We start from the raw sequence: 22,788 nt of genomic DNA on the forward strand, positions 1-22,788 counted from the left end.
CCAGCTAGAAACTCTGAATCCTTTTTTTTTTTTTTAATTTTTTTTAGCCGTGTTGGGTCTTCGTTGCTGCGCGCGGGCTTTCTCTAGTTGCGTCAAGCGGGGGCTGCTCTTTGTTCCTGTCTGCTGGCTTCTCATTGCGGTGGCTTCTCTTGTTGCGGAGCACGGGCTCCAGGCCCACAGGCTTCAGTAGTTGTGGCTCACGGGCTCTAGAGCGCAGGCTCAGTAGTTGTGGCGCACAGGCCCAGCTGCTCCACGGCACGTGGGATCCTTCTGGACCAGGGCTCAAACCCGTGTCCCCTGCATTGGCAGGCGGATTCTTAACCACTGTGCCACCAGGGAAGCCCTGAATCCTTTTTTCTCTTGTAATTCCTATCCTGCCATTACATAATCTACCTAATCTTTATAATGTCATTCTGTCTTCTCAATCCTATGCCTTAGGCCTAGATTTCTCCTGGAACTTCTTAACTACCTCTCTCTCATCTTCCAATCCATCTTGTTTATTACTGCTATATTAACTTTCTAAAACATTTATTTCACCATAGATTCTTCTAAGGCCTTGGTTTCCTAATGGGTAATAGTGGCATCTCTTAGGGTTCTTGCCAGGAGTAAATCATTTACGAAAAAGGGTTTAGTGTAGAAGCTGACGGTGGTAGTTATAAGTGTTGGTGTAATGCATTATCTTCCCCCACTCCCTCATATATAGGTAGCCAGAGACCTCTGTGCTCTTCATTCTGCGTTCAAAAAACTAGAATTTAAAAAAAAGGAATTTACAGTTGTGTGTTCACTAAAAGATATGAGTAATTAATGAAGCTTGATATGTGGGGGTAGTTGCTCATGGTAGCAGTCAGGTGCCCCAAGAATTTCAAATTAAAGGTAGCCTTGTTACACAGTAAAAACCCAGAGGCGTCAGTAGGAACCGACGCCTCTGGAAAGGCCAATTAAGTTAACTAAAAATTTACAGCCAATATCATTAGCAATCAGTAGGTCAGGCCACTTTCAAATAGGGGGTGGAGGCAGAACCCTGATGGTGGGAGTGTATGATTTGTAATAACCTTGGCTGTGTAGGGCAAGAAAAAAGAGAATTCAGAGCTGGGAGATGGGTTCCTATATTTCTTAGTTTATTTTTTTTTAAGATGAGACATTTAAACATGTTACTAGGTTACAAGAATGAAGTCAGCTGAGAAAGACATATTAAATATAGCTCAGAAGGGTTAACTGATGTTCTTAAGAAAAGGAATGGGATCAAAATACGAGAGAAGCACCTTTTGCTCTTAGCCTAGATAAAGTGTCGAGTATGGGGACTTTCCTGGTGGTCCAGTGCTTAAGGATCCGCCTTCCAATGCAGGGGATGTGGGTTTGATCCCTGGTCGGGGAACCAAGATCCTACATGCCGCAGGGCAACTAAGCCTTCACGCTGCAACTACTGATCCTGCGTTGGGTCTTCACTGCTGCACAGGCTTTCTCCAGTTACGGCAGGCGGGGGCCACCCCTCTGTTGTGTGCAGGCTTCTCATTGCGGTGATCTTCCTGCACCAGGGATCAAACCCGTGTACCCTGCACTGGCAGGCGGATTCTCAACCACTGTGCCACCAGGGAAGTCCTCAACTCGTTTTAAAAAAAACATTTATTTATTTATTTGGCTGCATTGGTTCTTAGTTGCAGCACGCGGGATCTTTACTGCAGCACATGAGATCTTTGTTGCAGCATGTGGAGATCTTTTGTTGTGGCTCACAGGTTCTCTAGTTGCGGCACACTGGCTCCAGAGTGTGCAGGTAAAATCATGTTGGTTCAAAGATTGCTAGGAGAACTAAGAACTTGAGTTATTACAACAGGAGACCCTTTCAGTGGTATTTAGGAAGTTTTTGTGTGTCCGTTTTTGGAATATTGGTAGCTAAGAAATATTGATAAGAAAATAGATGTTTTGGTGCTTCCCTGGTGGTGCAGTGGCTGGGAGTCCGCCTGCCAATGCAGGGGACATGGGTTCAAGCCCTGGTCCAGGAGAATCCCACGTGCCATGGAGCAGCTGGGCCCGCGTGCCACAACTACTGAGCCTGCGCTCTGTTTTAGAGCCCACGCACCCCAACTACTGAAGCCCATGTGCCACAACTACTAAGGCCTGTGCGCCTGGGGCCCGTGCTCCACAACAAGAGGGGCCACTGCAATGAGAAGCCTGCACACCACAACGGAGGGGTGGCCCCCGCCCGCCACAACTGAAGAAAGCCTGTGCAGCAGCGAAGACTCAACGCAGCCAAAAATAAATAAATAAAATGAATAAATGTATAAAGAAAAAAAAGAAAATAGATGTTTTTCTCTAGAATATATAAGAATGCAGTCAGCGTAAATTCAGAAAGTGATTGGGACCAAAACATGCATGCTCTACATTAGTAGGGTAAAAAAAAAATGTTCTTTGTTACTGTGGAACATTACCATTTGTTCTTGTATCACTAAATTGTAGAATGGCATTTAGCAGGTTACTTATCTGGGTCTTGATTTTGCACATGCAAAACAGAAGGATTTAACTATGTGGCCTTCTTCTCTGTGATATTCTGTGTAATTATCTGACAATGTGTTGTCCAAAGTGTATCTCCTATAGGGAAGAAAATTTCTCCTTTGCGCACCACATAAGGAAAACCTTCTAGAGAATGAAGTCAACATAGAGAAAACATGGAAATAGGGAGACAACATTCTGATAACATTTGAACCCCTGACTTCAGCCATACCCGAAGCCATGCACGTGTCCAAAGCCAAGCAAATGCCTGAAGCCAATCAATTTCCTTTTTTGTTTAAACTAGTTCGGGATGGAATTCTGTCACTTTTAATCCAGAGTCCTAATATAAATACTATCTTAATAACACTCATCAATAACATCCCATTTCTACATTAATACAGGGACTCTTCTGAGTTTAACTACTAAAAATTAGCATGTTCCTAAAGTGATGACTGTGGCTGGTGACCTCCAAGCCACAAGTGTGGACCTTTGGATTAGTATAAAAGGAAGGGTTTCTTTAATTCCATGACCTGTGAGTATATGATTTGCACCATTCTAAGGCTTGAAAGAGGAATTCTAGTTACCTGATGAGATATGTAATAGACTTTAAAAATAATCCAGTAATTCTTGGTTAAATGTTCATTCAGTTTATTATTAAAACTGCTGGGTAATTCTGTATTAAACATTTATAAGGGATTTCCCTGGTGGTCCAGTGGTTAAGACTCTGCGCTTCCACCGCAGTGGGCGCATATACGATCCTGATCCCTGGTCGGGGAACTAAGATCCCACATGCCTCGCTGCACAGCCAAAAGAAAAAAAAAAATTACAACTACTACTTAATTTACCTCTTGCTAATAGTGTGTTAAACTTTCAGTTTGGGTTTATGGGGAATAAGGCACAACATTCTATGCTCTTCTTGGTTTTTATCTGCTCATTTAAAGTGAGGATATGAAAGTAATGGAACAAGTAGAGTATATTTTTGAATTTCAACTTAGATTCCTGGTGAAAGCTAATTGTAAAGCACATTAGTAAGGATTTTTATTGGAAACATCAAATCTTCTCCAAAGAAGATTTCTCCAAAACTTTGAGAAAAAAGGTCAGCTCCAGGATTTCCTTATTATTTACGGTATAGAAATCTCTACTACATATCATGAAACTCTCATAACATCCTCCAGTTCTCTTTAAAATAAACTTTTTCTTTTACTGTTTTCATACAAAAGAAACTTCCACAAGAATTTGTTGAGTGCAGGATAGGAATGAGTGCCTAGGGATTCTGGACTTCTGTTTCTGTAATATGTCTAAACCATAATGTGGTCCCTCCTAGGTAACTTTTTTTTTAAAATATATATCTACCAGCATTTTAAAAAATTTATTTATTTTATTTATTTATTTTTGGGTTTTTTTGGCTGCATTGGGTCTTCGTGGCTGCGTGTGGGCCTTCTCTAGCTGTGGTGAGCGGGGGCTATTCTTCGTTGCAGCGCGTGGGTTCCTCATTGCTGTGACTTCTCTTGTTGCGGAGCACGGGCTCTAGGCGTGCAGGCTTCAGTAGTTGTAGCTCACGGGCTCAGTAGTTGTGGCTCGCAGGCTCTAGAGTGCAGGCTCAGTAGTTGTGGCGCATAGGCTTAGTTGCTTCTCGGCATGTGGGATCTTCCCAGACCAGAGCTTGAACCCATGTCCTCTGCATTGGCAGGTGGATTCTTAACCACTGTGCCACTAGGGAAGCCCCCTCCTAGGCAACTTTAAAGAATAGTATGAGTCAGCCATCTTTAGTTTCTGAGTGGTCTTTGTATAGAAAATCTGGAATCTGATGTTTGTGATTTATCATTTAGGATTTCTGAAAAGCAGAACTTCCCATTTTCCAATAGTTTGATGAATCTCGTTTATTAAGAGGAAAAAAAAAAACCCTTAACCCTTCTGTTACTGAATATGTGATTCTCATTTTAGAATGTTATATTTGTGTTATTATGGAATTGTTTATTCCATTGGTAGGAACAGATCCAAGTTTGTGGGCCTAAGGCTTAAACAACTTTAGGGAGGCCCCTTTTAAAACTGTGGAATAAATAAAATGGTAAGAATATATATATGCCATTTTAACTGTTTTAAGTGTTCAATTCCCTGGCATTAAGTACATTCACATTGTTGTGCTACCATCACCATTATATATTTTCAGAACTTTTTCATCATCCCAAATAGAAACTCTGTAACCCATTAAACTAATTTTCCATTCCCCCCTCTCCCCTGGCCCATAACTTTTGTCTCTATGAACATATCTATTCCAGGGACCCTATATAAGTGGAATCATACAGTACTTGTTGTTTTGTGTCTGGCTTATTTCACTTAGCATAATGTTTTCAAGGTTCATTCACATTGTGACATAATCAAATTTCATTCCTTTTAAAGGTTGAATAATATTCCATTGTATGTATATACTACATTTTATTTATCCATTCATCTGTAGATGGACACTTGGGTTGTTTCTACCTTTTGACTATTAATGTGAGTAATGCTGTGAACATTGGTGTGCAAGTATCTCTTGCAGTCCCTGCTTTCAGTTCTTTTGGGTAATGGTATCTCTTTTAAGAAAAAGGATACAAAACAATGAATACAAATGTAAGTACAAAAGGAGGGACTTCCCTGATGGTCCAGTGGCTAAGCCTCCACACTCCCAATGCAGGGGGCCCGGGTTCAATCCCTGCTCAGGGAACTAGATCCCACATGCCACAACTATGAGTTCGCATACCGCAACTATGAGTTCTCATGCCGCTGCTATATAAAAGATCTCGCATGCTGCAACGAAGATCCCACACGCAGCAATGGAGATCCTGCTAGCCGCGACTAAAACCCGGCACAGATAAATAAATAAATAAATATTAAAACAAAACAAAATAAATATAGGGGGACTTCCCTGGTGACGCAGTGGTTAAGAATCCACCTGCCAATGCAGGGGACACGGATTCAAGCCCTGCTCCAGGAAGATCCCACATGCCGCGGAGCAACTAAGCCCATGTGCCACAACTACTGTGCCTGCGTTCTAGAGCCTGCGAGCCACAACTACTGAGCCCACGTGCCACAACTACTGAAGCCCGTGCACCTAGAGCTTGTGCTCCACAACAAGAGAAGCCACCGCAGTGAGAAGCCCACGCACCACAACGAAGAGTAGCCCCCACTTGCCGCAACTAGAGAAAGCCCGCGTGCAGCAATGAAGACCCAATGCAACCAAAAATAAATTAAAATAAAATAAAATAAAAAATTTAAAAAAACAAATATAAGTACAAAAGGGAATATTTGGATTAAGAAAAAAAATAACAAAAATATAAATTTTTAAAAGCTGATAAATACAAACAACAAAAAATCCAGAAAAAGTAACATATGTTGTTATTAGCTGTGATAGAGCACGATTCTAAAGAACAAGGACAAGATCATGGAACATGGAAGTCTGGTGTGCCGATGATGTCGACAATAATATCGGAGAAGCATGGAAAAGTGATGGAGGAGATGGAGAAACTTCTCAGCGTGTGGATGCAGGATCAGCATCAGCGTTAAGTCCTGCTCAGCTTAATGTTGATTCAAGGGAAAGCTAAAAGCCTTTATGAAGACTTAAAGAAGAAACACAGCAAAGAATCAGAGGGCGCATCTTTTAATGCCAGCCATGGCTGATTTCATGGGTTCAAGGCTAGAGCCAACCTTCACAATGTAAAAGTAAGTGGTGAGGCAGCAAGTGCGGATATGGTAGCTGCCCAGGAATTTCCTGAAATGCTTCGAGGAACTGTTGATGAAGGCACGTATTTACCCGAACAGGTTTTTAATGTGGATGAGACAGGACCATACTGGAAGAGGATGCCAGACCGAAGTTACATCAGTAAGGAGGAAAAGTTTATATCAGGCTATAAAGCAGCAAAGGTTAGACTAACTCTGTTGTTTGGTGGCAATGCTTTTGGCGATATGAAGCTGAAGCCTCTCTTAGTTTATCATTCAGAGGACCCAAGAGCCCTTAAAAACATAGCCAAAGGCTCTCTTCCTGTTGTGTGGAAGAGTTACCCAAAGCTTGGGTTACACAGGCTATATTCCAGGACTGGTTTTTCCACCACTTTATCCTGGAGGTAGAGAAATATTGCTTGGAGAAGGATGTCCCATTCAACATTCTTTTGCTGCTGGACAGTGCTCCGGGCCACGCTGCATTCACGTGCAGCTTTAATCCCAACATCGAAGTAGTGCACCTGCCACTGAATACTATGTTGCTCATCCAACCTATGGAACAGGGAGTTATAGTGTATGCACGTGGCTGATTCGCTTTGTTGTGCAACAGAAACTAACACAGTATTGTGAAGCAATTATACTCCAATAAAGATCTATTAAAGAAAAAAAATTATTTATTAAAAAAATTATTTTTCTGCTGACCTTGGGTTTTTTTTTTTTAACATCTTTATTGGAGTACAACTGCCCACAATGGTGCGTTAGTTTCTGCTTTATAACAAAGTGAATCAGCTATACATATACACATATCCCCATATCTCCTCCCTCTTGCGTCTCCCTCCCATCCTCCCTATCCCACCCCTCTAGGCAGTCACAAAGCACCGAGCTGATCTCCCCGTGCCATGAGGCTGCCGCCCACCAGCCATCCATTCTACAGTTGGTAGTGTATATATGTCCATGCTACTCTCTCACTTCGTCCCAGCTTACCCTTCCCCCTCCTCATGTCCTCAAGTCCAAGGAAATATTATTTAAGTCACACTTTTTGTCAGACAGTAAAGGTGAGTGATGAATCAGGAGCAACCTTGTAACAATTTTGGAAGGACTGTAACATCTACGAGGCCATAAAAAACATTGACATTGTTTGAAGTGAGGTTACGGCTGTCACCATAAATGGGGTTTGGAAGAACCTTTGCCCAAAGTTTGTTCACAATTTTTATGGATTTGAGAAGGTGAATGAGGAGTCCAAAGAGGTCTTCAGCAACTTAGTGACCCTCAGCGAGCAGCTGGAGCTAGATCTGCAAGAGGACGACTTCATTGAACTCCTTGCTGTGCAACACAAGGAGCTTACTAATGAAGACCTGATGGAATTGGAGGCCCACAGAAAGGACGAAGAGAGACAAGAGGAAGAAGTAACTGAAGAACTGATGAGATTCAGGATGCAGGAAATGGCAAGGGGATTTTCTTTATCTGAGGAGGTACTGTTAGTTTTTGAGGCACAGGACCCAAACGTAGAAAGGTACACGAAGTTTGCAGCAGTTCAGAATGCAATCCAGTTCTACTGTGTCCTCTATGATGAGAAAAAAGAGCTACTACCCAGACATCACTGGATCATTTTTTCAAGAGCGTGGATAGAATTGAATCCAGCAAGGAACCAGAACCTGTGCCATCAACGTCAGGTATGAGTGAAATTGCAGCTTGCCCTCGTCTCCTATTGCTGACGATCCTTCATCTCTACCATCTCCCACCTCCTCTCCTTCCTCCAGTCAGTAACTCTTCTTGCCTGTTCACTTGCAGCCAGCCCCTGTATGCCAGCTGTGGTACTGTACTACTCTACTTTTCAAGGCACTGTACTGTAAGATTAAAAATGTTTCCTTTATTTTTTGTGTTTGTTTTTTATGTACTATTTGTGTGAAAAGTTTTATAAACCTATTACAGTACAGTACTGTATAGCTGATTGTGTTAGTTGGGTACCTAGGCTAGCTTTTTGGACTTAACGAACAAATTGGACTTACGAACGTGCTCTCGGAACAGAACTCGTTCATATGTGGGGGACTTACTGTACTATACTGGCTTTTCTACATATCTATATATTTACCCATTTCTTTATTTATCCATTAATCCATCTTATTTTTGGTGCACTTCAAAGTAGTTGCTAGCAGCCAGAGCTCCCCAACGCCTCCATAACTCTGCAGTGGGAAGGCCAGATGGGCAGAGCCCAGGTATTACACTTTAGGTACAAAAGAGGCTAAAGATGATGACATTGGTTTTGTTTCTTTAACACAGACCAAAATAAGGGTTATTTAACCAAGCTGTCTCTCCTATGGAAATGTCCAACCAGGTGAACAGTCAGGGGTGTAGGGCTCTTCCTTTCTCATTCCATCGTTTTCTGGGATATTGCCTTTTTGTTTATGGTGGGTAATGGCTCACCACTAGCCCTGCATCCAAGTTCCAACCAGTGGGAAATGAGAAACATATATATGCACAGACTAGGAGAAAGTTAGACTGAAGGAATGGCACATTCCTCTAAGATCTGGGGCAGTTGACTTTCTGGGTCTTGGGAACAAGACATACATTAGAGAAAATGGGATCATGTCCGGGTAGCTGGAACCACATCCCAGAATAGGAAAGAGTAGGTCATCCCGTCTCTGCGTATGGAGCCCAGCCTAATGTTCCCCTGGAGAACTCTTTTCACATGCTCTAGTAATTGGGAATATTCTACGGTAGAATTAGCCCCTGGTTCTCTGGAACTCCTTAGGACGTGTTATTTTGTTCAGGAAACGGTTTCTGAGTTCCTTCGATGTATCATTCTTAATGCTAAGCAGTGTTATGAGATGATTATACTAGTAGTGCTGGTGAGTGCTCAGGCATTATCCTATACTTACAGACATAAAAGCTTTAACTCAGAATAATGATTCCTTACATTTGTAAGGTGAATTAAAGATTTTTCAGAATACTTTCATAGGATTTATTCTCATCACTTTGTAAGGTATTATCTTCATTATAAAGTTAATAAACAGGCTTGGAAAATTTGCTGAAGGTCACACAGCAGAACTAGGACTCAAATCCATGTCTTTGAAATCCTCACTCACTGCTCTTTCCACTACAGCACAGCCACTTCTAGATTATTTCAGGAAGTGCCAAAAGTTTGCCTCTCCAGGTTGTGAAAGTCAGGCTATTCTTACAGTGCAGGAATATCACCACATAGATTACTTACCAATTGCAAAGGTAAAATGTACCTTTACAATGAAGAGTTTTAGCAGCCACCACTTTTACCAAGTGATCAAACTTAGTTTTATTAATAGTGGACAACCTGATATTATGCACACTCTGATATGATGTGATGCAATAAGAAGTGAACAATATATAATTTGTAGTGTGTTTTTACTAAAAAACACTTAACTTGAATCAAATCAGACCTTTAGTTTCTAACATCTAGATCTAGTCTGAAGTTTACAGGAAATACAGGGAATAGCAGAACAAGTGAAATGGCACTAGGAGAAAACAATAGGCAAATACAGAATGTTGAACATTTTAACAAGAATCCTAGCTTGGAATCTTTCTTTTTTTGAATTTTTGAATTTTATTTTATTTTATTTTTTTATGCACCAGGTTCTTATTAGTCATGCATTTTATACACATCGGTGTATACATGTCAATCTCAATCTCCCAATTCATCACACCACCACTCCCACCCACCACTGCTTCCCCCACCTTGGTGTCCATATGTTTTTTCTCTACTTCTGTATCTCAATTTCTGCCCTGCAAACCAGTTCATCTGTACCATTTTTCTAGGTTCCACATATATGCGTTAATATGCGATATTTGTTTTTCTCTTTCTGACTTACTTCACTCTGTATGACAGTCTCTAGATCCATCCACGTCTCTACAAATGACCCAATTTCGTTCCTTTTTATGGCTGAGTAATAGTCTATTGTATACATGTACCACATCTTCTTTATCCATTTGTCTGTCGATGGGCATTTAGGTTGCTTCCATGACCTGGCTATTGCAAATAGTGCTGCAATGAACATTGGGGTGCATGTGTCTTTTTGAATTGTGGTTTTCCTCTGGGTATATGCCCAGTAGTGGGATTGCTGGGTCATACGGTAATTCTATTTTTAGTTTTTTAAGGAACTTCCATACTGTTCTCCATAGTGGCTGTTAGCTTGGAATCTTTTTTAAAGTTTAATTTTTATTTATTTATTTATTTATGGCTGTGTTGGGTCTTCGTTTCTGTGTGAGGGCCCTTTCTAGTTGTGGCAAGTGGGGGCCACTCTTCATCACGGTGCACGGACCTCTCATCATCGCGGCCTCTCCCATTGCAGAGCACAGGCTCCAGACGCGCAGGCTCAGCAATTGTGGCTCACGGGCCCAGTTGCTCCGCGGCATGTGGGATCTTCCCAGACCAGGGCTTGAACTCGTGTCCCCTGCATTGGCAGGCAGATTCTCAACCACTGCGCCACCAGGGAAGCCCCAGCTTGAATCTTGAAAGATCCAATGTCATGAAAAAGAAAATGCAATTCCGGTTTTTTAAGAAAAAGTTACCAAAGCCATTCTTAAAGTGAATATGTTTTTTTCTTGTTATTATAGAGTAATTTTCTTAGATGGATAGTATTGTAGTTTTTTTTTTTTTTACATGTATAGAAAGTTTATAGCTCAGCATTGCCAATATAGTTAATTTGACACCTTAGTCCTTCGTCCTACTTGCAAAGTGATTAACAGCTATACAGTAACTTGTTTTATTGTCATCAGCTTTGGCTCAGATGTTTAAATACTTAAGCAACTTGGAAAGATTTTTCATTTGTGTTCTGTTTTCTTGTTTTTTGTGTGGGCATGGGTGCAGGTGGGGATTATAATAAAGAGGGGTCAGTTCAATATAATGAAGACAGATCAGGAACTAAACAGCTACTAAAATGTCATTTACTGGGACTTCCCTGGTGGTCCAGTGGTTAAGAATCTGCCTTCCAATGCAGGGGACAGGGGTTTGATCCTTGGTCAGGGAACTAAGATCTCACATGCCACAGGGCAACCAAGCCCATGCGTTGCAACTACTGAGCCTGTGTGCTCTGGAGCCCGAGTGCCACAACTAGAGGGCTGGCACATCACAACTAAGACCCAATGCAAACAAGTAAATAAATAAATATTTTTAAAATTTATTAAAAATTTTTTCGTTTACCGCTTCCTTACAAAATATATGTGGGAGAATATGGCTTAAAGACAGAGGGGAAAAGCCTCTTATTTGTTCATACTACTTTACTGTACTACTTATCCAGTCTGACAATAATGCCAAATTTAATTTACTACCTAGGGCAAGGGTAACTAAGAGGAATTTTATGAAGTCCAATTAATTTTGGTTCTGAGATCTTAAGTGCTTAAAATTTTGGAGTTCTTCAGATTAACTTAAAAAAAATCAACAACCAAAATACCCCAAAGATTAGATAAAAAGCAATTGGTTAGCCATTAACAATTATCCAACTCTTTAACAGATTAGGATTACTTGGAATTTGGCATAGTCTGTAGACCAAGGCAACTTTTCTAAAGCAAGATGCTTCTATTAAGGAGAGAAAAATGATCTCTTAAAAAACAAAACACTAGAGTAACGGAAATAAAAACAAAAATAAAGAAATGGGACTTAAAATCTTTTGCACAGCAAAGGAAACCATAAACAAGACAAAAATACAACCCTCAGAATGGGAGAAAACATTTGCAAATGAAAAAACAGGCAAAGGATTAATCTCCAAAATATACAAAGAGCTCATGGAGCTCAATATCAAAAAAACAAACAATCCAGTTAAAAAATAGGTAGAAGACCTAAATAGACATTTCACTAAGGAAGACACACAGATGGCCAAGAGGCACATGAAAAGATGCTCAATGCTCAACATCACTAATTATAAGAGAAATGTACCTTAGACACAGAGAATGGACCTGAGGACACGGGGTGGGAGGGGGAAGCTGGGGCGAAGTGAGAGTAGCATCGACATATATACACTACCGAATGTAAAATAGTTAGCTAGTGGGAAGCAGCAGCATAACACAAGGAGATCAGCTCGGTGCTTTGTGACCACCTAGAGGGGTGGGATAGGGAGTCTGGGAGGGAGGCTCAAGAGGGAGGGGATATGGGGACATATGTATGCATATGGTGTACAGCAGAAACTAACACAGTATTGTGAAGCAATTATACTCCAATAAAGATCTATTTTAAAAAAAAAAGAGTGGTCTAAAATCATTCTAGAGCTATCTCTTGGGTCAGAAATAGGACAATGGACAACTCACTTTCCACAAACGTACCATTTTCCCTTGCTTCCCCCCATCCCTCCCTACATCTTCCCTCCCTCCCTTTGTTTTATTTGAAATATTTATTTATTTATTTATTTTTGGCTGTGTTGGGTCCTCATAGCAGTGAGCGGGCTTCTCATTGCAGTGGCTTCTCTTGTTACAGAGCACGGGCTCTAGGTGTGTGGGCTCAGTAGTTGTGGCTCACGGGCTCCAGAGTGCAGGCTCAGTAGTTGTGGCACATGGGCTTAGTTGCTCCGCGGCATGTGGGATCTTCCCAGACCAGGGCTCGAACCCGTGTTCCCTGCGTTGGCAGGCGGATTCTTAACCACTGCACCACCAGGGAAGCCCATTTCTTTTTAAAAGAGAGCAGTTGGTTTTATATATCAAACCCAGAATTTTCATGTTTCCCAATTTTGGTGCTAGAGATCCCCAAATTCCTTGAACTCATTTGGGAAGGTTTCTGAAGGTGCACATTATAGTAAACAGCAGCAAAATACTAAACCACTTCTATTGCTAAAAAGCAGCTACTCCTGCTTGTGCTTTTAGAATACTAGTTGTAAAACAGCAACAACATGCAAAGGTGTGCCATCAATTGGGATTTGAGCTATTCTAAGAAAAAAACATTGTTTTCTTTAAAAACAGTCCAAGGCAGGACGTCTATAATCATATTGGGCAAATATTGAGTTTTGGGGGAAAATGTCAGAAAACATCCAAAAGGAAGAGACAATAGCATTATATTTAGTATTCTAAAGGCATGCTTCAGGTAGTTAACTATGATTCTGGTAAGACCAACTGCTCACACGCACACACATAGATTTTAATGGTTTAAAAAACTTCAAATTTGTTACTTTATTTATTTATTTATTTTTTGGATGCACCATGCGACATACAGGATCTTAGTTCCCCGAGGAGGGATGGAACCTGTGTCCCCTGCAGTGGAAGTGCAGAGTCTTAACCACTGGATCCCCAGGGAAGTCCCCAGATTTGTTACTTTAGAAAAATAAATGCAGTGGATTTTCAGCAATATTATTGACTCTGATTGCTCAGTCCACACATAAGTAGTAGTTGCTTTCTATGGTGATAGGGCTTCTCTGCACTAATTCCCATCATGTTGAAAAACACTAGTGCAGGTTAAGTAAAGACCGAACTGTTGCACAAAGGAGGATTTACTCATTAGATCCCACTGATGTGCCTGTTTCCTGGGCAACATTCTTGGTGAAGCTTTATTGATTTGATTCAAAGTTTCCTGAGGAATCCAGCTCATGTCAACATCATTCTGACTTGACCTACCCATCTCTACCTCTGTATGGGTCTCTTGTGCTTTCTAGATTCTAGGAGCTGATAAAGGCCAACAACAACAAAGAGCCCAAGACCAGTAAGGAACATATACACAAAGATTGTTTCTCCATCTAACCCATCTTCTGTCTCAATAATTGTAACTGTTTGATAGAAGACAAGCATCTTGGAAAATGTTGCCTTTCAAATCTTTGTAGTTCAGATTGATGACCAGACCAAAGGGCCTTCCACCCATGGGCTCTGCAGGAATGAAGGAGTACTCAAAAACTGCCTGTCTCTGGGGCGGCATTACAGTGTTCAGAGGAAGAGCTGTGAAATTCTGGATGTAACACTGGTACTCCTGAAGATAACGGAATGAGGTGTCTAGAGATTCAACAATAAAATCTGGTCTGTAAAGCCTACCAGGAACTTCACAATGTTATCTGCTGGAAACCCTCCTTTCACAAACAGGATGGTTGTATCTGCACTCGGTGAAGCTTCAGGTTCACCAGATACATCATCTTCCTCTTTATCTTCGGCCAAATAGGTGGGTTCATCATCTTCCACCACTGCTTCATCGTCTTCATCTTCATTTATAGAATCTTCCACTGTTTCTTCCTCTTCTGTAAGATGTCGAGCCGCTGCCAGTGAGCCACCAGGATCTCCTCGGAGCAAGAGGCTGGCGGGGAACTGCAGCAGGAGAAGCAGCAGCAGGCGGGGGAGGGACTTCATGGCGCCGCCGTCCGTTGTAGTTGCATAGCATATTGTTCTTATTCTGTGGAAATGCATGCTACAGTATTTATGACATGTCATGATGTAAAGTATTAGTTATGAAACGTTATGACATCTGCAACTTTCAAATGGTTCAACACAGCAACTTACTTTCAAGTGGTTCAACAACTTTTATAAACACACACACGTACATACACACATGCGTACAAACATACTGGGAGAAAATGAGCAGAAACCGCAAAATGGTAAGAACTGTTTGATCTAGGTGGAGGGTATACAGGTGTTCACTGCACTGTGCTCTCAACTTCTCGTCTGCATTAAAATTATCGTAATAAAATGAAGGAGGGGAGAAACGCCGCCTCTCCTCGCGGAGCCGCCTCGGGTCCGAAAGGACGGGGGAGCAGGTGGGAAGGCCAGCAACGCCCTCACCCCAGCCAGCGGGACCAACCTCGAGACTCCATCTGGGCATGCTCAGAGGCTCCGCCGCGCCCGCCCCGCCCCTCGGGGTACGTGAGCGCAAGGCGCAGGCGCCCGGCTCCCGGCAGCCAGCGAGACGCCAGCTGCGAAACGCGGCGGACGCCTGAGCTGCGGGAGCTCTGCGAGGATGGAGCCGTCGAAGGTGGAAAAGTTCAGCACCGCCGACAGGGGAAACGGGCTGCGCGCGTTGGCGCCGCTGCGCCCCGGAGAGCTGCTTTTCCGCTCGGATCCTTTGGCGTACACGGTGTGCAAGGGGAGTCGTGGTGTCGTCTGCGACCGCTGCCTCCTCGGGTACGTACCTCCCTCGCCCACCTGAGTCCAGAGCAGTGCGGGGTCCGGGGTGCTGAGGGCGTGGCGGGGGCGGCAGCCCTCCCCGGGACTCCCCCTGGCCGTGGCTGCACAAGGTCTCGGCGGTGCTGCCCAGACGCCCAGCCCCGCACTTCCCCAGATGCGCGGCTCCCCGGGGCGCCTCGCGGCTGACAGACTCCGCTTGGCCGTCCCCTGGGCTGCCGCGGCGGGGGTTGGAGGGACCCCAGGCGCAGCCCCTGCAGCTCTGCAGGTCAGAGCTGGACCCGCTACCACCCCACCCCGCCGTAGTAGTAACTGGAGAGAGCCGGTGGGCAGACTTAAGGGGAAACGTTGGGCTGTAGGTAGTTTTGCTGAGGAACAAAAAAGTCTGTGTCTCGGGCGATAAGCTGCATTGGTGCCGTTGTGGAAATCACAGTTGGCGGAGGTGGGGGTGAGTGGGAGCACGGATGGTGTAAGTCAGGCTGACAGCCGAGGCCTCGCCAAGAAAGTGCGGGGCTCGCAGGACGCGGAAGAATCTTGGTGTTCACGGAGCACTTCCTGTGGTCCAGGTTCTGTTTGGCCTGGGGTTACGAAGATGAACGGGACGTCCTTAAGAATCCTTAAGGAGCAGATAAGTGAGCGAGATAATTAATTACAGTGTATCAGAAGGGCTGAAATAGAGATGCAGTACTGTGCTGTAGGAGCATAAGTTACTGAGGTTCCATGGTGTGCTTTGCATTTAATGACTGTGCAGGCAGGTGTAACTCTTAACCACCTATCTAGATGCAAGAATTCATGTGAAAGTGTTTTATAAGCCTGTAAGCACTGGGTCAATGTAAAGTGCTATGGGAGAGCAATTTATGGAAATGTGTAATATGTATGCACAGTCATAGGAATTGTATTCAAGCAACAATTGTTCTTGAGCTCCTATTATATGTCAAGGAGAAGAGCTGTGTTTGAGATGGCCGGGATGATTTTTTTCCATGACTGCTCTTCCAGACCTATTAGTCTGGGATTGGGGTGGATGGAGGTGAGGGGGTAAGTGCAAAGCTCAAATCAGTAGCTTGACCATTAGTAGTACTATGTCCTTATTTGGTTCATAATAGAGGAATTTATTTAATTTCGTATTTTAAAGTTACTTAATTGTATTTGTTGCTTCCTGAAGTAATGATAACAGCAACAACAAAAAAAATTCATTGAGGAGAGAACACCTTGAAGCTTTTGTAAACTGTATGGTTGAAAACAATTCATTCCTTTCAAGGAATGAAATGCTGAAGGCTTCAACATTGGAAGTTATAGACCTTTGATTCTCATTCAAGCAAATTAGAGAGAAAGCTGGGATGTTCATCCTGTTAAATCCTTTGGAGGTGTTTCTAGAGTTTGAATGTAGTCCAGAACAGAGAACTTGCATTTTCTTAAGTCTCATAACATTAATTGATGAAGATGTGGATCATCTTGCAGATAAAACCAGACTGCCAAGTTATTTAGTAGTTGGAATAGAAAAGTTTTGGAATGAATACACGATGACAAATTATTAATTGAATTATCAGAGCTGAACTTGAGTTCACATGGAACATGGAATTGTCCATTTTCCAAATAGACTGCACAAACCCAGCCCTTTGTATGTGGCATACTTCTTGATTTACCATACAGTTCCATTACTGCTATCACTTATTTTTCTTATTAACAAGAACTGTAACGATTTAAACAAAAAAAGGAATTTCATGAAAGAGTTTTGGGGAGTTCTCAGCATCCTTTTAAAGTCTAGAGGAAACGCAGCTCTGAAAATGGGCAGGAACCAAGGGAGTTCCACAGTCAGAATTGCACTTCAGAAGTAGATGGGGTTGGGACCTGGAGAGTATGTTCCTTCTTATGCTGCCTGGTAATACTGGGTTCTGCAGCATGTATCGACAGCACTATGACACTGGACCCTACTGCTGCTGCTATTCTTGCTACCACTGCCGCCGCCACTGCTGCTTGGGAAACTGGTTATTGCTGGAAAGTTGCCAGCTCAACCATGCTTCTTTGTGATATTAGCTTTTTCTTTCTTTTTTTTAAATTTATTTAATTGTTTGGCTGTGCCGCAAGGCTTGCTGGATCTCAGTTCCCCGACCAGGGACTGAACCTAGGCCGTGGCAGTAAAAGCCCGGAATCCTAACCACTAGGCAACCAGGGAACTCCGGATATTAGCTTCTGATTCAAAGTTCTCAGTGGGTGTCTTGGATTGGTTGAGCTTAGGTCACTGCCTGCATCCTAGCTACAAGGGAAGTTGAGAAGGTGAGTATTTGGCCTTTGTGGCTTTTAAGAAAGGAGGCAGGTTCTACTTCCCACCATATTCATATTATAATGGGGAAATCAGCAAACATAAACATAGGAAAGGTAATATCAGTAAATGCCAAGGATCCAAACAAAACAAACTAAAACAAACAAATGGATTTTTTTATACTGGACTAACAAACACTTGTTCATTAATACTTTACACACACAGAAATATTTGCACTTAATTTTGGATTGCTAGGACATAGTTCACAAGTGCTGAACTAGTGCTCCTAGTAGTAGGAGCTCTGTTGAACACTTCTGCTTCAGTGGTTGTTGTGTTTCTGAAGTGCTTAGTTGGGAATCACTGCAGCCTGAGGATAATGTTAGAGAAATCAAACTTTGGTGCGTTGTCTTACGCAGTTTTCTACCAATATTGAATGCTCATAATTGGGGGGATACAATTCTGTGTTCCTTATCACCTTGTAAGTAAAATTTGTTTCTCTACTTATTAGCTGTGAAGTCCTTAAGAGCAGATGTCTTTCAATTTTTGTAAACCCCAGTGCCTGGCATGTAGTAAGCTTTTAATTTGTAGTATGAACATCTCGCAGAATTCTTCTCTAGTTGTTTTTGTCCTTTTGCTGCCTTCCATTTGAATTAACAAATGGAATGAAAATATTAGTTTGTAACGAATAACAACAGTTCCACGGGAAGTGGGGGAGACCAAAATAAAATAAAAGAACAGGTATTTATTGTAATTACTTCATTAGTCTCCAGATCATTTATTGTTATAAGATTCTACCTGATTTTCTTTGGCCTTGAGCTGTTTTGATTAGTGCTCTAGTTCTTACATATTTATTTTTATTAATAGAGAAACTTAAACCTGCTTCATGACTTCTCTTGCTTTTTTCCTTTCATGAAGGATTGGCTTCTGGTTTTTTGTGTTGTGAGTAGGAAGGAATGAGGTATATAAATTGGAGAAAGATTAAATGACAGTGAAATTGTGACCTGAAATAATTTATATTATCCTTTTTCTGCTGTTGCATACATTTTTAATTTGATGGAGCTGGAGAAGATTGACAAGGGTTATTTGTGTCTTCTGTTTGTTTTGGTATATGTAGCACATAAAATTCCATTGTAATTATTTTGTTTGTAGGTCTCCCCACTTCAGTGACCTAAGTCTAATCTTTATGTCTCTGGGACCTAGTACACAAGAGATGCTAACTGTTAGAGTTGTGAAGGGATAATATTTTGGGGAAGTTAAAATCATTCTATGTTTGTTTTTGGTTTTCTAAAGTTCCAAGTTGCCTGCAGTTTCCATATCAAGAGTTTCCATGGCAAACTCTAATGATAGTTTCTTCTGTAGGGTAAAGAGGGTATTTCCTCCATCACTAAAGCTGAGTATGAGGCTTAGTGCCTCCCAGGAGGAAGGAGAATGAATTGGAAGTGGAAAGTCCATCTTTTTCAGCCCTGGTGGCTTATGGGAAGCAGGGGATAGAGGTTGGGAAAACAGATTGTGAGAAATATATGTTCTGACCTTCCTTGTCTGGCCAAAGTTCTGGGGTTGGGGTGAGGGTATTAAATGGGTTGACGGGGCAATCAAAAAGTAGAAGGCCTTAAAAAAAAAAAAAAAAAGGAGAAGACCTTTGGCTCTGCTCCTTATTTGTAATCTTGAGAGCTGTGTAGGCTGGTGCTGTGCCAACATTGGGGGCTAGGGCATAGCAGTGGTAAGAGAAAGTGCCTGGCTGCATGAGTCTGTGGTAGCAGGGGATTCTGAAGTGCTCTCATATCACTTCAGGGATGTGGACGAGCTTAGAGGCCTGGTGGAACAGCAGACATCATGACAAAGGACTGTGTGACTCTAGGTCAGGACCATGGATACCAGAGATGGGAGGCAGCGTGACATCCCAAAAGGTGAGATGGCACCAGTCCAGCCACAGGATCTGAGGTCTTGCCGCCGTAAGGATGTCCCATAAGCCCCACTTGGAGGAATAGTTACCTGAACGCGACCGTTTAAACCAGCTCTGGTAAGGAGTTAAACTGAAGTGTCTGAATATTAACTGGAAGGGACTGAGATGTTATTTGGCAAATATTACATTTTTGGCTATTTACTAGGGTGAGTGTTCTTGAGGAAGCTTGGATTAATTATAGAAAAAACAGCCCCATGTTCATGAGACAGATTAGATCAATTATAGAAAATAAAGCAACTACATTTGAGCTACAGTGTGGGTAAATACGATCAGGCAGTAAAGGGTAAAAAAAGAACACTGGTGAGATGATGTAATCCGTCTTGGCCAAGGACTGAACCTGGGGTGGAAGCAGGAGGGAATACCTTCTTATACTGGGGTAAGAAGAAGAGGTGCCTGAGAAGGTAACAGCAGTGCCTGAAAGGCTTGAGGACAACTAGGGAGGTGGTTGCTGAGTGACAGAGTCTTAGAGAGGAGAAGGTCTGAAATATTCTACTAGGAGAGAAAAGTGAATTGCTTAGGAAAATATAGTGGGGTTGCTGGGAAGTGCCAAGGGTCCACTTAAAACTTTTGTTCATTTATTTACAGTGAGAGCAGTTAGCAGACTAGTGCTTTTTTCTCCCAGTGGTTGGCAGTTTGACTATGAGAATTGTGCTCACCCAGGACTGCCTGGTTGCCATGATGGGTGGAGAGAGGGGGCAGGAAGCTGAAGTCGTGGGCAAGGAAGAGTGTAATCATGGACCATATTTCTAAGCTAGGGACCGAGGTCATGAGGAAGGTGATGGACAGTGAAATGTGGTGGAAGCAATGGATTAGAGGACCTGATGTGCTCAAAGAAATGGTGGAGTGGTCAGAGGATGGGATGACTTGACACATATATGCTTTAGAGGTAGTGTGTGATTTGGTACAACAGGGTTTAGGGTATGCAGAAAGTGGCTGAGGTAGGGAATAAGAAAAATGTTGGAATGATCAGGAAACTGAGAGGCTGAGGTGTTAGATGAATCTTCTAAATAAGTGAAATTACCAAGAATGCTAGGCATTGGAATAGTTTCAACAAAGGCAGAATTCTCATTTCGGCTTCCTGACCCGGGATTTAAGGGCTGACCAGAAAGAGCCAAGTGGAGACAGGGAGGCGCTCACTTCTGTTCAAATAGTGTATAAAAGACCTTCTCTGGGTTTACAGCTGATTTTGTGAAGTATCCCAGCACCAGGTGCAAGTGAGCAGCTGTAGTGTTGCAGACTTTTCCTGGGGGGATGGGCTTGGAAGGTGGAAAGACTAGCAAAATCTTCTCCAGGGAAGAACCTTGAGACATGCATTGAAATCAGGATTTGCACATTCCTGGACAATGGCTAATGGGCTTACTGGAGGGTCAAAGACTTAGAGTAAAATAAAGTAGAAGGATTGATAATGAGGTGGGTTGGGAAAGGACTCTTTGGATATGACTTCCATTTTTCTTTTTAAGTGGGAGTTATAATTCCTGTTTCTTTTGCTTCTTCCTTTTCTTCTGCACGGAAGTTTGGTGAAGGGCTGTATGGCAGAGCCCTGAGCCTGAAAACATTTGGTCCATGTGAATGCCACAGCAGAGGACGTTCTTAATCAGGCAGGATGACCTGCTTTGTGGATAGCAGTAAGTTCTCCTTCTTCAGACAGCCTGGTGCTTGTTCAAGGGCTCAAGAACAGAGCAACCATGGGGACAGGGATGGAGGCTGGTGCCTAGAACTTAACAGTGCACACTTCCTCTCACCATGGCTATTGTGGCTTCTACTGGTACAGAGTGCCCAGTTTGTTAGGGATCCTGAGTTCCCCAAATGGCAGCACATGTTTGGGATCCTGGCCAGCTGGTATCAGGTTTTTATTTTAGACCCTTTTGTCATGGAGGGATCATTGATTTGTTCTCATTGGAACACTCATTTTTTTCCTGCACTTGGTTGCCTTTTCTACTTCTACTGCCATCTCTTAGACCCACTGAAATCTTCTGTGAAGCCGTGGTATTCCTTACAAGGTTGGCTCTGACCTTCACAGAAAGAGAATTGAAGCAGCGGGCTAATACCTATGGTTTGACTGCTCTTGACTTATGCTGTCATTTGAGGCAGCTGATTTCATACACCAGTGGTTCTCAAACTGCAGTCTCAGGACCGCTTTACCCTCTTAAAAATTATGGAAAAAGATTTCATAGGAGGGTTTAAAAAAAAAAAAGTTATTTAGGGCCCTGCAGGGGTTTAAACAAAACGTAACCATGCAAGCAGTGTGGTTATATTTATTGATTTTACTGCTTAAAATATTAAAACTGATAAGTTTTGAAATTATATACAGTCGGCCCTCCATGGATAAAAAATATACAGGGGACAAAAGAAGTCCAGGAAGTTCCAAAAAGCAAAACTTGAATTTGCAGTGCAAAGGCAACTATTTACATAGCATTTGCCTTTTGTTTACAACTATTTACATACATTTACATTGTATTAGGTATTATAAATAATCTAGAGATGATTTAAAGTATATAAAAGGATGTGTGTAGGTTATATGTAAATAGTGTGCCGTTTTACATAAGGGACTTGAGCATCTGAGGATTTTAGTATTGTGAGGGTCCTGGAACCAGTCCACTGCAGATACCAAGGGATGACTGGATTTAAACACAATGAATCATTGCATTTTGACAAGGATTTTAATGACACAGACTGTATTTGCAAAACAAAAGAAAATTTGCTGAGAAAATTCGCTTACTTTCATTTTTGTATGTCTCTTTAATGTCTGGCTTAATAGAACACCCTCAGATTCTCAGAACTGCTCCTGCATTTAGTGTATTGTAAAATCACAAGTCATTTAGCCTCTAGAAAACTCCACTGTACATTGTGAGAGAAAGAGAATAAAAAAGACAAAAAATATCTTAGTATTATTATGAAAATAGTTTTGACCTTGTGGGCCTCCTGAAAGGGCTTTGGAGTCCCGGGGCCATACTTTGAGAACCACTGTTATAAAACACTGTACATGTCTTTTGTGACATTTGGAGAGGCTCAGATTTGTTCTCTAGTGTATGTTGTGAACCATAAACAATATTTGTTCTGGTTTTCTTGTAACCTGCCAGGATATATTGGGATCAGGAACCAAAGTATGGAGTTAGTGCCTCTCTGTTAGGATGCCTTGCTCAACGTTTGCTTCCCATCTTCTAACTCTGGCCGGTTCTGGTCATTTAAGAGTCAAGGGACTTGCGATGGTGATTAACCTTGATTATTAAGGGAAAGTAAGAGAGCCATTTTCCATTTACTTGTTACCACAGTATATGATGACTGAAAATTATTATTCAATAGGTAATATTGATTATCACTTACTAAGCAA

The 22,788-nt window shown here is 42.2% G+C and overlaps 1 protein-coding gene and 1 pseudogene across 3 annotated transcripts in view; one reads left to right on the forward strand and one right to left on the reverse strand.

Moving 5' to 3' along the window:
- Positions 1–12,606: 12,606 nt before the first annotated feature.
- LOC309664906 (translocon-associated protein subunit alpha pseudogene) lies at positions 12,607–14,470 on the reverse strand (annotated as a pseudogene). The gene has a single exon. The product of its transcript is annotated as a translocon-associated protein subunit alpha pseudogene (transcript).
- Positions 14,471–14,970: 500 nt separating this feature from the next.
- SMYD3 (SET and MYND domain containing 3) overlaps positions 14,971–22,788 on the forward strand; it is a 711,581-nt gene continuing 703,763 nt past the window's right edge. For both annotated transcript variants that reach the window (XM_082470901.1, XM_082470902.1), the window contains exon 1: positions 14,971–15,234. In XM_082470901.1, the coding sequence (XP_082327027.1) occupies positions 15,071–15,234 (164 nt within the window). In that variant the 5' untranslated portion in view covers positions 14,971–15,070. The remainder of the gene's footprint in view (positions 15,235–22,788) is intronic.

This window comes from Balaenoptera physalus, assembly GCF_965194825.1.
Source record: "Balaenoptera physalus genome assembly, chromosome: 1".
NCBI lineage: Eukaryota > Metazoa > Chordata > Mammalia > Artiodactyla > Balaenopteridae > Balaenoptera > Balaenoptera physalus.